General features: G+C 33.8%; 1 protein-coding gene across 2 annotated transcripts in view; it reads right to left on the bottom strand.

Annotated features, from left to right (window-relative positions):
- LOC127730796 (integrin beta-1-A-like) overlaps positions 1 to 16,589 on the bottom strand; it is a 66,179-nt gene extending 49,590 nt beyond the window's left edge. Inside the window, exon 1 of one of the 2 annotated variants that reach the window (XM_052239375.1) lies at positions 16,481 to 16,589. In XM_052239375.1, the coding sequence (XP_052095335.1) occupies positions 16,481 to 16,529 (49 nt within the window). In that variant the 5' untranslated portion in view covers positions 16,530 to 16,589. Of the gene's footprint in view, positions 1 to 14,991; positions 15,119 to 16,480 lie in introns of those variants that run through there. The other variant, XM_052239374.1, reaches the window with a different exon arrangement.
- Positions 16,590 to 17,277: the final 688 nt, after the last annotated feature.

Here is a 17,277-nt window from a genome sequence, read left to right as displayed (position 1 = left end):
CAATTTCGTAACTAATCAACCGTAAAATTTACAAGACGTTTGAATACCTGTAACAAATATCTAAGTCATCGGTATTCTATTTATTAACTGTATCAGAATATAATCAATAAATAAGACTTCATTTAGGTAAAAACAAATCATTTTACCATAACAATAGACACTTGTTTGTCAAGTTTTACAACTTTTTAACTGCAACAATTTCAGTATCCGCCAAAATATTTAAATTGGATTTGAGAATTCATGATTGTTTGACATGCCAGCTCCAGCCCTCAATTTAACTGATTGAAAGATTATGTCCTCATCATTTGAAAATCAAGCACAATCCATCCGGTTAGGGGTTTAGTATCATACCGTCATAAAAATATATGAGAAGAATGTATCATGCCAACAACTGGTTTTAGAATAAACCGATGCAAAGACCCTATGAGAGAATCAATACTAATACAAAAATATGCCATCTTTAATGACCTGAAGTATCGTAACTATATCCCTTCTGAATAAGTCTTGTTTAAAGGTTTGGTTAGCTTTTGAGGTGAATGTCGACATTTTTGTGCTTTGTATAGAATATTACCATAAAAGATACAGAATGCAAACATTTTTATTTTGTTCTTTATGTCAGAAAACGCAAAAGTCTCAAGCTAGAAATATTAAATTTACAGTGGAAATATCAGATTATCAAATTATTTGCACATTTAGCAGAATTACGAAGTCAACAGCAGATCAAACCAATAAAGCAAAAGTTTAAACAGCAAGCATGCTTATTGGTAAGTTAAAATGACACATTTATAATCATTATGAATAGAGTGATTTTTTATGCTTTATAAATCATGTAATTTGTACTTTAGAAATGAATGATTTAGTATATAATTCACGTATTGAGTAATGCTACTCATGCATATTCATGGCAGTTGAAATTGAACTCTTGTTTTGATTGGTTCTTAGTTATTGGCAGTTTAGTTGAGTTTTTCTTTTGTGCTCCTTTTTATGTAAACAAACACATGTGAGTGTGTGTCTTTATAGTGGTCATCTATTGGTGTTTATATTAAATAAACAGGTTTGTGTTTTAAATATATGATATTTCCGATAGGTCAATATTTGTCGCAATGCGTAAATATATTGAATATGATATTGTCATCCAAAGCTCATTTCATATAGTCTACCTTTGCTAAATACATGTATTTATAAACTTCATTAATATTCATGAAGTACAAGTCAAATATATATAATTTTTTCCCTAGTAGATATCTTTTTAATTGGGGCTGGATCTACTTTAAATATGGGCCGGATCAACTTGGGCCGAAACGACTTGGGACGGAACGACATGATCCCATGAAAGCGTCCCAGCTGGCAATTAGTGAAAATGAATATATTCCCCCACAGTGCAAGACCCTAATGGGTAGTCAAGGTGGTTAAACCCCCTTCATTGTCGAATATATTCCATTTGCAAAAAATCCTATTGGCCTCCAAGAAAATCAAATGGTCGTACGTTCCTTATGCTAAATTGTTTTTTATTCTGATTTGAGTGCACCTGCAGGACATAGACGAAAAAAATTTACACAGACATGCACACGACATTGAGTTACTAGATTAACCCAGTTCTGTGCACCGGCACTTGTCTAGAATTTTTTTTATAAATTGATCTGAATCTAAATAGGAACGTTGGATGGCCATTTTATGGCATCAATGGCAACAGAAGAGAGGCACTGGAAAATTAGTCCAATGATGTGAAAGCAATTAAAGTTTAAAAGCTCTCTATTGTCTTGGATTTTATTTGACGTTTTGGTCTCTCCTTGACTAATACTGAGATAGCTGGTACCAACTCCCCGGCCACCTTGTAGAAAAAAGTGAGTCTACTGTGACGACATCTGCTTTCAAGTGTTGGAAGTTTAAGTTCGTTCATAAGTTTCCTTATAGTACCTTCCTCTTTGCTTGTATTATAATATCCACTGCTTATCTCTGGACACGTTCTAGTGCATTAATGTCCTTGATTAAATAAAGGTCCCATACAATAGATGCATATTCTAACAGTGACGGGATAAGCCCTATATAGGCTTGATACCTGCAATCCTTTGGACAGTGATGGAGGTTTCGTCGCAGGAAGACTTGAGTGGAGTTAGTTTCCTTCACGGTTTTAGCAATGTGGACGCCCCATCTCAGATCATCTGAGATAATAACACTGAGGTACAGATTTTGTTGTACCTATTGCAGGATGTGGTTGTCTAGTTTGTAGAAATGAGATGATTTGTTGTTGACACTCATCACGTAACATTTTTTAGCATTAAATTTCCTACCCCATTTTGTGGCCCATTCTTCCAATGATACAAGGTCGTTTTGTAGTAGTTGGTGGTCCTGTTGTGTTTGAAGGGGCCTCAGTGGCCGAGTGGTCTAAGTAGTTACTACTGTAATCACTAACCACTGGCTAGGATTGTCAGTTTTCCTATCAAAGGTCAGTGGTTTTCTCTGGGCACTCCGGCTTCCTCCAGCAATAAAAACTGGCTGCCACGAAATAGCCCAAAAGCTGTGCTTAAAAATGGTGTTAAAACACCAAAAATGAATAAATGAATAAATGTTGTGTTTGAACTTTACTACATGTATAGAAGGCAATCTTCGGTGAATAATCTGACTTGAGATTTAACAGTTTCAGGTAGATCATTAATGTAACACAAGAAAAGCAGCGGTCCAAGTACCGTGCCTTGAGGTACTCCTGATGCTACACCTACAGAGTTAGTATTTTCGCCATCTACCAGGACTCGCATAGATCGTTTTGTAAGAAACATGTTGAGCCAATCTAGTATTGGTCCATCAATACCATAACTTTCAAGTTTGGATAACAGTCTTTTGTGCAGGACCGTATCGAAGGCTTTAGATAAATCCAGTATCATAATATCTGTCTGGTGGCCTTTGTCATAAAGTTGTAGTATGTCGTTCATAGTTGTTAAAAGTTGGGTTTCACAGGAGAAACCTGAATGGAAGCCATGCTGGAGTGGTGTGAGTAAATGGTTCCTTTCCAGGTGTTTCAGGATATGTTTACATATAAATGTAATATGTTCAAGTAGCTAACAGGTAACGCAGGTAAAAGAAACAGGTCTATAGTTCTCTGGTGTGTTAATATTTCCTTTCTTAAATACAGGAGTGACAGTCTCAGTGATGTTCGCATTTAACCAATTACATGTAGTAGGTAAGATGCCTGAGTTTATGGATTGCTGAAAGATGTGTCTCAGCCCAGGTGATAGTTGTTTAGAGCAGTTTTTCAGGACGATGTTTGGTAAGTTGTCGGGCCCAATGGCTTTAAATGGTTTTATGTTCTTTAAAAGTTTTTCCACTCCCTCTGTTGTTATCATCAGTGGTGGTATAGACTGATCAACTTTCTTGTCAATGTTTGGTGTTGCGTTTAGTGTATCTTTTGTAAAAACCCATTCAAATTGGTTTAGGAGTATATTTGCCTTCTCTTTGTTGTCATTAACAAAGGCTCCATTCTGTTTCATTGCTGGTATATCAATGTTTACCTGTCGTCTGGATTTAACATAACGCCAGAATAGTTTTGTGTTGTTTTCTTGTAAACCTTGGTAAATAGTGTTGTTAAGCCTCAGGGGCGTAAAGGGGTGGTATCTGCATAGAAGAACGCGAAATAAAATTGCCATTTCACGATGAACAATTAAAAATTTCTTGTACGTTGATCTTTTTACCGATTTCACGAAACCCGGTGAATAACAAACCTTTTTCACAGCTGCACGTGAAATAAAAATGGCAAAACACGTTGCACGAAAATAACCCTTTACCACCGTCTGTTAATATAGTTTATCTCTACTTTCTTTTTTTTTGGCACTTTTTCTGGAAGCTTTTGTAATCATTCCACTGTTTTGATTTCTTTGCGTGCTTATAAAGTCTTATTTTGCGTTTTACATTCGGCTTAGATTTCTGTTGAGCCACGGCAGTGATTTTCTGGATGAGCATACCTTTGACGGGGTGTGTTTGTCAATAATTGTGAATATAGCGGTGGTAAAGTTTGACCATAGTTCCTCAACTGGAGTGGAACACTCATAAAAGGTTATAGTTTATAAAAATGTACAGACAAGACAAGCGCCTATGCTTATGTGGTGCTCTGTGAAAAAAGACGAACCTAGAATAAGAGTATATGAAGCTGTAGGGGACGGTAACGAATAGTTTCGCTCCGATTCCCGTTCGCGTTCTCGAAACAACTAAAAGCAGAAAAGAAAAAGCTCCGCAGTCAGCAAAGAAAGGAACATGCTGAAGATAGATTGAATTCATACCAGCAAATTATGGATAATCCATCCACAGACTTATTCTACAATGATTAATCAATAGGAATAGATCCAAACCTAGAACAAATTCAACAGGTATAGACATAGAGGGTGAATTAGAATTCAATCCTACTATACAGAGAAAGGCATTCGCAAAGTACTATGAAGATCTCAGTATCCCAAAAGAATCAAAATTTGATAACTCATATTTGGAACTATGCCAAATAAGGCAGCGACTCGTGGAAGAAGTTCTATATAACCAACAAACAAATATAGAACCATACAAAGAAGATGACATCTCCAAAGCTATAGACAACCTTAACACTGGCAAATCCCCAGACGAGTACGGCTTATGTGCAGAACATCTAAAACTTGCTAAAGAAACAGTCACTCCGACGCTCACAAATATATTAAATAATATACTCAGTAATAGAGCAGTCCCAACTGAATTGAAGTCTGGAATTCTAACTCCAGTACTTAAAAAGGAAAAAAATCAATGTCTAGTATCCAGTTATAGAGGAATTACTGTAACCCCTGTAATCTCTAACTTCCATGAACTCTGTATTCTTGGCAAACTCAGTATTACTCCTAACACTGATCTACAATTTGGATTTACAGAAGGGCTATGTCCACTAATTGCTAGTCTCATTATATCGGAATGCAAATGTGAACGGAAAAACAACTCTCTCTATCTGGCTACTGTTGATGTCCAATCTGCCTTTGATGTAGTCCAGCATCTGATACTCCACGACAAATTGCTAGATAGGAATATACACCCAGATCTATGGCTTGTCATCAAAGATCTATACTCTGGCATTACATCTAAAGTCAAATGGCAAGGAGAACTTAGCGACAGCTTCAATATACTCCAAGGAGTCAGGCAGGGTGGAATATTGTCAACCCATCTTTATAAATATTTGTAGAGGATCTCCTAGTAGAATTAGAGAAAAATGCAATAGGATTTAGTCTTGGAAATATATACTGTGGAACGCCTACCTGTGCTGACGACATCGCCCTGATAAGCTCTAACCCAGCAGAACTACAAATAATGCTAAACACCATTGGAAGATATGCAAATCAACATCATTACAATATCCATCCAACAAAATCGAAAGTCATCTGTTACGGATCTGCAAAGAATCACAGCACAAACACCTGGAACTTATCAGAAAATATAATTGAACTCTCAAATGAAACTACCCATTTAGGCCGTAAAAGATCAAGTAAAAAAGAAAATGAAATAAATATAGAAGACCGTGTAAAATCTGCTCGAAGAACAAAATATGCCCTTATATGAATTCAGGACTTCATGGTACAAATGGACTAAGTCCTAAAATCTCATACACAATATATATGTGCTACCAAGACTACTATATGGCCTTGAAATCCTTTCTCTAACAAAAACTCAGATTCAGATTTTGGAGAGGTTCCATATTGGTACACTGAGTGCAATACAAGCTCTTGCCACGAGGACAGCAAAACCGGCGGTATACTTACTTCTTGGAGTTCTCCCTGTAGAAGCAGAAATTCACAAGAGGAAATTAACATTTCTACACTCCCTTACAACCTGCTCCAACAATAAAATTAAAGAAATCCTTAACAGACAAATTGCAGTGAACTTTGACAACAACAATAGCTTCTTCTTTCAAACTGCCTTATTACTATCAAAATACAATCTACCGGACATTTTTGACAAAAACATTCCAATTCCATCAAAACTATCCTGGAAGAAATTAGTAAAAACAGAAATCTCATCCTTCTGGACCCTCAGACTTAAAGAGGAAGCTTTCCAAATGTCATCTTTAAAATTTCTGAACCTCAACTTTGGCATTGCAGAATCAACTCATCCTGTATGGGACTCAGTAGGTCAAAATATGATAGAAATTCGAAATGCCACTACAAAAGTAAGGATGCTGACAGGGACCTACATGGTGCAAGCCGACAAACATAAGTTCAGCCAATATACAATTGACCCCACATGCCTGCTATGCCACAGGGAAATAGAGGATATCTTACATGTCCTAACAACTTGTCCTGTTCTAGGCAGTGTGAGAAAAGAATACTTCACTCCGATTAAACAACTTGTGACTGAAAACTCTCCTCCTGGAACATGGAAACTGCTGTTTAAAAATAAACTAGCAGTTACGCAACTTGTACTGGACTGTACAAAATATATCGAACAACTTGGATTCAAAGAAGAGTTAATTCATAAACTGGAAACGCTTACAAGACACTTCTGTTTCAAGCTACATTACCAAAGAGTATCTCTTCTAAAAAAGCTAGACGACTGACAATTGTCATTAAGAATTGGATGATGTAACATAGACAATGGAAAAGTGAAATATTAGAAAAAAAAACAACTTTGAACTATAAAAATTGTTACTGTATATATCGTTCCAACTATTCTGTAACAAGTGCTTTTCTTTTTATATAACTTTAAGAAAGCTGTCTGCTGGTAAAATGAATGACTAATTATTTGGGTTATATGACCTTCTGTAGCATGGTTTTATCATTTTCATGTATATCATTGTATATTTTATCTACTATGATTTCTTTTTTACATTTCACTGTCAATGTATAGCGCACCACCATTGGATTTTACCTTGATGTAATATATTTTATCCCTGTTTCTTCCCCCTATTGAATATTTTAATATTACCCGCTAAGGGGTGTTCCTTATAATAGGAAGCTCATACGAAGAAAAGAAAGAAGAAGGTGACCTTTTTGTGGTAGGGGTGAGCAGCTACTTTTTCCAGGGAATGCTACATCTGTTTACATATACTGTGAACGTTTTGTGTAAATTTAAATATATTTACCTATGTTGAAAGACGTGTATAATGTCAAGGACGTATATTAGAAGGATAGGAAAGTCCCTATACCGCCTATACGTCCTTGATAATGTCAAATCATAAAAGAGGATTTGTTTTGGATGGGTTAAATATTTTTGTGGACCAAAAGGACAGATTATTTATTTTCTGCACTGTTGAAGCATGATTTTTCATTTTCATTAAAACAAGGGACTGATTACTTATTTTCACAATTATATTTATAATATTTGAAAACATACAATTTTTAAATTAATTTTTGTATTCTTAATGATAAATTACATAGTCAATTAAGTCAATCAGAATTAATCATCATCATCTGGAAGTTAATCTTCTGAATTGCAAACTGCATATATTGCACACGTACAAGGTATTAAAGCTGGGCTGTAACTAGCCTCTTTTAAAAGTTGTCAAACAAAAAAAAAAGCGGCGAAGAGTCTGGGGTTCACTGAAGGCCCCAAGAAGCTATTGAAAAAATGGCGCAAAATCGTGCATTATGCGCGTTTCCCAGACCCTTTCTTAATCTGAAACGCAAGTTCTGTTTTAATATTTTGACAATATTCTGGTCTCAAAGCAAAATATATAGATTCAGTGTAAGACTTTTAGTTTTTAGGGACAACATCAAAAGACCAATATGTAGGACAAAGCAAAAAATGTTTCAGTTTGCAGAAAAACCTTTTATACCTGTCAAATTATGTTTTTTTTCAAATTAAGTTAAGAGGGGCTGATTATCATTTATATAACTATGTCAAGTCAGTTTTTATAACACATTTCAATTACAACTTGATGTAGTTCCTAACTGGGATACAATTTAAAGTAGTACGTAATAGACAAAAGGTCGTTAAATATAATAAAACTCAAGTTTAAAACATAATTACTAAATTACAAATAGAATGCAACACTAAGAGAATAGTCATAAAGAAGGGCAATCAATGAACAAAAGACAAACCCGGGAACAGATAAAACACAAAACGACAAACATTATAGAAAATCAACACTGAAAAATAAAAATAAATGAGAAACATGGATCTCAAAAAACAGGGGCTACGTCAGAGGGTGAACAGAACTTGCTTCTTGCAAGACACTTGCCGTGAAAACAATTTGATATGAAGACAAGCTTTTTTTTTGAAATTTCCAACATGAGGCATTTGCCTCAATGTAGTTATGGCCCTGTAATAAAAGTGAGGTAAAAGTTTACGAGACAATATACCTCAAGTGGAATGAAACCCATTTTCAAACATTTCAAATACATTTATATTTATATTATTAAAAGATTTGGGAAGTTTTTCCCGAAAAAATATGAAAAAAGACGAATTTTGGAAGAATCTGGTGCCATCTCATACTTCAGAATAGCATTTATAAAATGGCTTAAAAGACCTGCCAAGTTATTTTCAATACATTGTAATTCAAGTTATTTATTTTCAAACTACCACAGAACAAACCATCCATTTTTGTTATTGTTATATTAAAATTTTGTCTTTGGCAATTCAAATTCTTTCTGCCCCCTCCCCCCCCCCCCCCCCCCCCAGAATACCAAATGGTCGTCCCCTAAGTGTTATAGTAGTCTCATATCAAGGTAAAATGTCAACGGGTAAGTAATTTTTAGCTGTTGACTAGATATATACTATATCTTTCTATATCTTTCTCTAATTCTTACCCGATTTATCCTTTTCCCGACCTGTTGATTATTTTTACATGTTTTTAGAATCAACGTGTGGTTTGTTTGATCTCAGTTCTTCGTTGGTCAATATTCGATTATGACGTCAAATTTTCTTGGTCTCCTCATGAAAAAGGCGAGCATGTCTGTCGACGTCACATAGATAGAAAGAACACATCTTTTTCGAAAAGAAGGATTAAATTTGTCGTCTAAAAATCATTAGAGAAATAGATTCCACCACCAAATCTCGCGTGCAATACGATATTTATCCACTCTCGACAGTTAAATTTATCTGTCTCGAGTGGATAAATATCGTATCACTCTTGATGCAGTGGTAGAATCTATATGTATATGTAGTGTGTTCCTTACAAAACAATTTGATTGTCATAACATTATTTTATTATATTATTTTTTCTACATTCAATTTGTATCGAACCTTATTTCATAACAATCATTAACAACTAATTATTTTATTTAGTTCGAAATATTGTATATTTGTTTTGTAGTGGTTATAACGTATTTACACTTTTGGTATTAAGCTGAATTTTGACTCCGAATGACCTTAGATCTGTCTCCGAATAACCTTCTGATGTCAAGCAACAATCACTTTTTAATCATGACGTCAAATTTTTTAAATTGTGATGTCAAATTTTACGGGAACTTGTGTGATTTTAAGTAATGGTGGACAAATTTGCATACAAGTGTAAATACGTCTAATTTATTATTTTGCTCACGATAATGAACGCCGTGATTAACATGATAAGTATCTTGTATCTTGTATGATGTATGCTGTTTTATCCTTTCAAATCAAACTGCAAAAATCTTTATATATGTGATAACCGAGATCATGATATATGAATGGGTCAAGATTTTGCCCTGAAATATATTTATGGGCCGTGATTTTCACATGACCTCAATATATGAATGGGTGTGTTTTTGAAATCCCAGCTGCACGTCTGTTCCTAAATTCCATGTTGAGACCCCCATGGCGGTTTGTCCCTACCCAACATTACATAGTGAGTGCCCCCTTTCCGCCGAGGCTATACTAGACATACATGATGTTTATTGTGGACCGTTTCAAATTTGCTGACCCCAGATGTCTTTTTTGGATTTGTGTGTGTGTGTGTTGTTAGATTGCTTTCTCATCGATTTATGTATCAATCCTAAATAAAGATTTGTTTATTATATTATACAGAATATGATAGAACGCGATATTGACTACACAATAAGTTACAATACAGTTTTCAAGATTTATTACATAACGCGGAAGAACATAGTGTTTATCAAAAGAATAAAGGCAAATCAAATGTGGATTTTACTGAATGTCATTTTATATTTTACGTATTACTATTGTAAATATAACGTTAGGTTTAGTGAAAATTTGTTAATGAGTTTCATTGTAAAAAATATTGAAACATTTGTTAATTTCAGGATATGAAATCGTGGCGAGAAGATTTCAATTTCATATATAAAAAACCAAACACTTTTGCACCTAAGCTACCAATAATAAAATGCTCCGCAGGGCGCAGCTTGATACGACCGCAGAGGTCGAACCCTGAACAGTTGGGGCAAGTATGGACACAACATTCAAGCTTGATACAGCTCTGAATTTGGATTGTGATTAAATATTTGACACAGCATAGGTTTCTGACACAGAATGAATGTGGTCTAAGAACTTAAAAATTTTTAAATTGGACTTCACCTACTGTGGATTCATTTATTTTCGTGGGTATCAATTTTCGTGGATAGAGAAAAAAAGACGTTTCGTGGTATACGTAAATTCGTGGATCGCTGATTACAAAAAAAAAAAATTCAGATTCGTAATTCGGTGATTTCTTTTTGATTTAGGAGATCATATAACCTCTTTAGCTTGATCAATAATAAAACAAACAAAAAAGAAGGAATTCATTGAAAAAGTTTTGACATTGTCAAAATCCTCGCTTGGTCATTCTAGGTTAAAGTGTTCATTGAAAACTTCTCTTACAATAATGGACAGAGACAACTAATTATTTGTTTGTTTTACAATTTATAAATTCTTGTCAGAATTTTATATGGCATTCAAAACTGTATGATTGAAAGTTATTTCCCTAATCGCGATATAATTAACAGTCATATAAGTAAAAGGTGTGAAAATAAATGTTCCTGTCATAAACAATATTACCTACGGGCAATATCCCTGTACTTATTCCTATTGATTTTTAATCACCAGTAAACCAAACTATGACACGGTAAATAACAACTTGCAGTTATTTTCCATGAACAGTTTTAATCAATTTTAAAAAGTAAATTATCACTGATACTCGATATATTTATTATTGATTTAATCAAAATACTTGCATCTTCTTTCAATAAAAACACGTGTTATGTTACAATTTTTATCGCTAGTCAACACTATACTAGAACTGCATAACATGACCGGAAATAAACATCCGACTCCATACACATTTCTCGGGATTATTCTTCGTTGAATTCTTAAATTCGTGGTTCGCTGTGACCCACGAAACCCACGAAAATTGGTATACCACGAATAAAAATGAATCCACAGTATTATGGTCCAATATCCAAAATCTAAATACATGGTTAGATTCAGCATATCAAAGAACCCCAAGAATTCAATTTTTGATGAAATCAAACAAAGTTTAATTTTGGACCCTTTTGATCTAAATGTGGACAAAGTTGATAACGGGGCCCAAAAATCAAAAATCTAAATACATGGTTAGATTCAGCATATCAAAGAACCCCATATATTCAATTTTTGTTGAAATCAAATAAAGTTTAATTTTGGACCCCGATTTGGACCAACTTGAAAACTGGGCCCATAATCAAAAATCTAAATACATGGTTAGATTCAGCATATCAAAGAACCCTAAAAATTCAATTTTTGTTAAAATCAAACTAAGTTTAATTTTGGACCCTTTGGACCTTTATGTAGACCAATTTGAAAACTGAACCAAAAATTAAGAATCTAAATACACGGTTAGATTCGGCATATCAAAGAACCCCAATAATTCAATTTTTGATGAAATCAAACAAAGTTAAATTTTGGACCCTTTGGACCTCAATGTGGACCAATTTAAAAACGGGGCCCAAAATCCAAAAACTTAATACACGGTTATATTCAGCATATGAAAGAACCCCATATATTCAATTTTTGTTGAAATCAAACAAAGTTAAATTTTGGACCCCGATTTGGACCAACTTGAAAACTGGGCCCATAATCAAAAATCTAAATACATGGTTAGATTCAGCATATCAAAGAACCCCATATATTCAATTTTTGTTGAAATCAAATAAAGTTTAATTTTGGACCCCGATTTGGACCAACTTGAAAACTGGGCCCATAATCAAAAATCTAAATACATGGTTAGATTCAGCATATCAAAGAACCCCATATATTCAATTTTTGTTGAAATCAAACTAAGTTTAATTTTGGACCCTTTGGACCTTTATGTAGACCAATTTGAAAACGGAACCAAAAATTAAGAATCTAAATACACGGTTAGATTCGGCATATCACAGAACCCCAATAATTCAATTTTTGATGAAATCAAACAAAGTTAAATTTTGGACCCTTTGGACCTCAATGTGGACCAATTTAAAAACAGGGCCCAAAATCCAAAAACTTAATACATGGTTAGATTCAGCATATTAAAGAACCCCAAGAATTCAAGAATAAAACCCCATTGAAATTGATCAAGAAATAAGCAATTTATACAAAGTATATTCTTTTGCACAATACTGTGCAATTGAATATTTCTTGCTATTGCGCAATACTGTACAATTGACAATTTCTTGCTATTGCGCAATATTGTGCTATTGGATATTTCTTGCTATTGCGCAATACTGTGCAATTGAAGATTTCTTGCTATTGCGCAATACTGTGCAATTGAAGATTTCTTGCTATTGTGCAATACTGTGCAATTGAAAATTTCTTGCTATTGCACAATACTTATTGTATAATAATTTACACATCCTGTTTGGTGTGTATTTCCTACCATATCATTATTATTTGCTTTTAAATATAAATCAGAAATAACCAACTTAAAATGGAAAATTTTAAAAGAAAAAAAAAAGGAAAAAAAGAAAAAAAAAGAAACCCCCCCCCAAATTTTTTGAACCCCCTTATGATTCATCACCCCCAAACTCAATCCCAGCCTTCCCTTTGTGGTATGGTATCTTGCAGTACAATTTCAGAGAGATCCATACAATTGAACACAAGTTATTGTCTGGAAACTAGAAAAATGCTTATTTTTGGCCCCTTTTTGGCCCCCAATTCCTAAACGTTTCGGGCAATTACCACCAAACTCAATTCCAGCTTTCCCTTTGTGATACGGAACCTTGTAGTACAATTTAAGAAATATCCAAACACTTACACACAAGTAATTGTCATGAAACTAGAAAAATGCTTGTTTTTTGCCCCTTTTTGGCCCCTAATTTTCTAAAATTTTGAGGCAATTACCCCCAAAATCAATTACAGCCTTCCCTATGTGATATGGAACCTTGTGGTACAATGTCAGAGAGATCCATACACTTACACACAAGTTATTGTCTGGAAGTTACAAAAATGCTAATTTTTGGCCCCTTTTTTGGCCCCTAATTCCTTAACTGTTGGTACCATAACCCCCAAAATCAATCCCAATCTTCCTTTCGTGGTATTGAACCTTATGGTAAAATTTCATGGAGATCCATGAACTTAAACTAAAGTTAGAGTGCGAAAACCAATGTGTCTTCGGACGACGCCGGACGACGCCGGACGACGACGACGACGACGACGACGACGACGCCAACGTCATACCAATAAACGACCAAAAAATTTTTAATTTATGCGGTCGTATAAAAATGTCATCTAGGAACATCTAGACTTCTTGCCAATACAATGCCTGCCAAAAATTAATGCTTACTGAATGTCAGGTAGTGCATTTTTCTGCTTAATGTGCTATAACTGCTAATAAGTTTTGAACTACTTTACATGATATGCCTTTAAAAATTATTGCTTACTGTTCTTTTGATGTTTCTGCATAGTGCATAGAACATAACTGCATTTTTCGTGTCATCTGTATGTAGTATATGTATCATGTGTATGCTTCAAGTCAAGATTTGCTTTGACATGTTTTGATAGTGTAGTTATTTAGTGATAGATATGATAGTACTTCGTACTATGAACATCAAAATTATTTATTTTGTAAAAATATTTCCTTTCTGTATTGTAACTGTACACGTATACCTAACAACAAAATTATTTTCATTTACCTGTGTTTAAACTTATTGTAAATGGCTGATATTTTTGTTCGAGCATATTGTTTTTCTTAAATTGTTTAACATTTCATACCGATATAACATGTTACTTTATTATTCTTCCCTTAGTTTATTTATTTTGTATTTACATTGTATCATAGGTCAAATTTAATTGTTCAGTGTATGTTCACTGGTGTTAATCTGTCCTTTGATTGAGTTAAGCTATTTCAGTTGTTATTTTATAGTGTGTCTTTCTATGTTGTGATGTTACACTATTGTTTCAGAATAAGGGTGAATGTTTGGAACGATTAAAACGTTTAAACCCGCTACATTTGTTTGCACATGTCCTAAGTCAGGAATCTGATGTTCAGTAGTTGTCGTTTGTTGATGTGGTTCATAAGTGTTGCTCGTTTCTCGTTTTTTATATAGATTAGACCGTTGGTTTTCCCGTTTGAATGGTTTTACACTAGTAATTTTTGGGGCCCTTTATAGCTTAGTGTTCGGTGTGAGCCAAGGCTCCGTGTTGAAGACCGTACTTTGACCTATAATGGTTTACTTTTATAAATTTTGACTTGGATGGAGAGTTGTCTCATTGGCACTCATACCACATCTTCTTATATCTATGATAGCTTTGTTTAAAACGTGCACGTTTTAATAGTTTTTTCTGAATAAGACAATATAAACGATCAATAGAGCTTATTTTTTCTGTATACTAATTTTGTCTTTAAATATAGCTTTTGAACTTTAAAAAAACATGTCTTTTTCAATTATTCCACATATTTATGACTACAGAATAAAGCTTTAAAATTGCAATATGGTTATCAAGACCCTTGAAATACACTTATATTATAAATCATTTTATTTACACTCCTAAATTGATCGAATGTTCAAATTCTAAGGAAGGATACATATTATTTAATTGGCTTCACTCATGTAATACGATACCCAATTGTGTTTTAATTTGCTTGTAACTTCAGAGTAAACTTTGACCTCACAGCACAAAAATACTTACAATTTAAAACAAATATTAACAATAAAATCCATTCAATTTTAAACACAGTCCTAGTTAGCTCCATTTTGTATTATATAAATGTTTTGCTGTATCAAATTTCCTGTTTAACATCCGCAACTAAGTCAAGTTCCGGGTGTCATAAATAGTTTTAGTCACACTGACCACATATTATCATTATACGCAATGAAATCTTCTCATATGTAAAATACATTTACTATCTACTTCTTTATATTGTACAAATAAGGATTTGGTATTTATAAGTTTTATTCGTCAAGAGAGGAAATCAAATTATGCTTTTTTTCTTGTACTTAAAAAACCCTTTTCACTCTTTAATAATGTCTGTTGTACTTCCTTATGTCATTACATACTAGACCAATACGGTTTTGCCTGTATTGTTGTGGTATGCATTGGAAGATCTGATGCTAGCTTGTGTTAATTTTACAAGAAGAAAACAAATAGATTCCACACATAATTTTATAGTGTATGATATGTTAGGAATTGTATGGAACTTGTTGACGGTATACAACAAAACTCATATGGTAAATTTATTACGCCAGTTGTACGTTTGTTCTACCGGCAAATGATTTAGTGGCGCTCGAATCAAACGGTTAGAAGTCAAAATCTATTACAAAGTTGAATAGCATTGTAAATATAAAATTCCCAAAACAACTCAAATCTGGCTAAGGTAATTATGTCTAATCATAGAGAAATACATTAGTATAGTTAGAAAAAATGATTAAAAAAAATATGAACGGTAATTTACAGAAAATTACCGCTTCAAGTAGTTCAGTCTTTAGGTATGTTAATAACATGTACTACTAACAGGAAGTAAAGAGTTAATTTACAAATTTAAACACACGGCATGTCACATTGTCATTTTTCTCCAAAATGCCTGCATGGTGTTCTCTTATCTTTGGAGTTCAGTTGATAACATTGATAGTATAAGAGGTCACATATTTCAGTCACTAGGTTCTTTACATTCATAAAGGAAATAAGAAAAATATTTTTTTGTTGAAAATACTTTGTATATATATAACTAGTATGTAGTCCAAAGACAAATATAGACACATTCGGAGCAAACATTTACAATTAAAAGATACATTAATGTTGACTCCATGCTAAACAAAAACGATGAAAAGGATAAAAATCCAGAAGAAGGAAGGTCATTCAGGTCTACAATTTTAAATCGGTTTAACTCAAACGTTACATAAGATAAGTGAATTCAACTGATCTTCTTTTACCACAAAGAAAAACTGACATGCAACAATCAGATCAGTACATGATTCATATATATGTGTGTACATGTATTTGGAAATAATAAAACAAATTAACGAATAATGTTTCCATTGTACTACCTTGAGAGGGGAAGCAGTATATAAAAAAAGGAGATATGGTAAGATTGCCAATGTATGTATTTATGATTAACAACGTATATAGTTTATCATAATTCCTTAAGCTCATTCATTTTATGTAAAAACTTAAAACTTACCTGCAAAACATACAATAATGGAAAAACTAAAAGTTAGGTGTATAAACATTGCTTCGCTCTACTTCAGTCAAACAAGCGTGTTAAAAATACATAAAGTAGTCAGATTCTATTTATACCCATACATATAATTAGGAATATATTTATTCTTTTGTACAAATACACTGTTGATCACTGTGTCGATGTTCGGGTGGAGATCTATATTGTAGTCTAGTGATTTAGAGAAAGGTAAAATTGAGAATGGAAATGGGGAATGTGTCAAAGAGACAATAACCCGACCATAGAGCAGACAACAGCCGAAGGCCACCAATGGGTCTGCAATGCAGCGAGAAACTCCCGCACCCGGAGGCGTCCTTCAGCTGGCCCCTAAACAAATATGTATACTAGTTCAGTGATAATGGACGTCATACTAAACTCCAAATTATACACAAGAAATTAAAATTAAAAATTATACAAAAAAGACTAACAAAGGCCAGAGGCTCCTGACTTGGGACAGGCGCAAAAATGCGGCGGGGTTAAACATGTTTTTTTGAGATCTCAACCCTCCCCCTATACCTCTAGCCAATGTAGAAAAAAACAAACGTACAACAGTACGCACAGTAAAACTCAGTTTAAGAGAAGTCCAAGTCCGATGTCAGAATAGGAAACAAAAGAAAATAAGCAAAATGACAATAATACATAAATAACAACAGACTACTAGCAGTTACTGACATGCCAGCTCCAGACCTCAATTAAACTGATTGAAAGATTATGTCTTCATCATATGAATATCAGGCACAATCCCTCCTGTTAGGGGTTTA

The sequence above is a fragment of the Mytilus californianus genome, unplaced genomic scaffold, assembly GCF_021869535.1.
Source record: "Mytilus californianus isolate M0D057914Y unplaced genomic scaffold, xbMytCali1.0.p SCAF_2, whole genome shotgun sequence".
Taxonomy (NCBI): Eukaryota; Metazoa; Mollusca; class Bivalvia; order Mytilida; family Mytilidae; genus Mytilus; species Mytilus californianus.
Note: the sequence above shows the minus strand (reverse complement) of the source record. Positions and strands in the feature narration are given on the sequence as shown.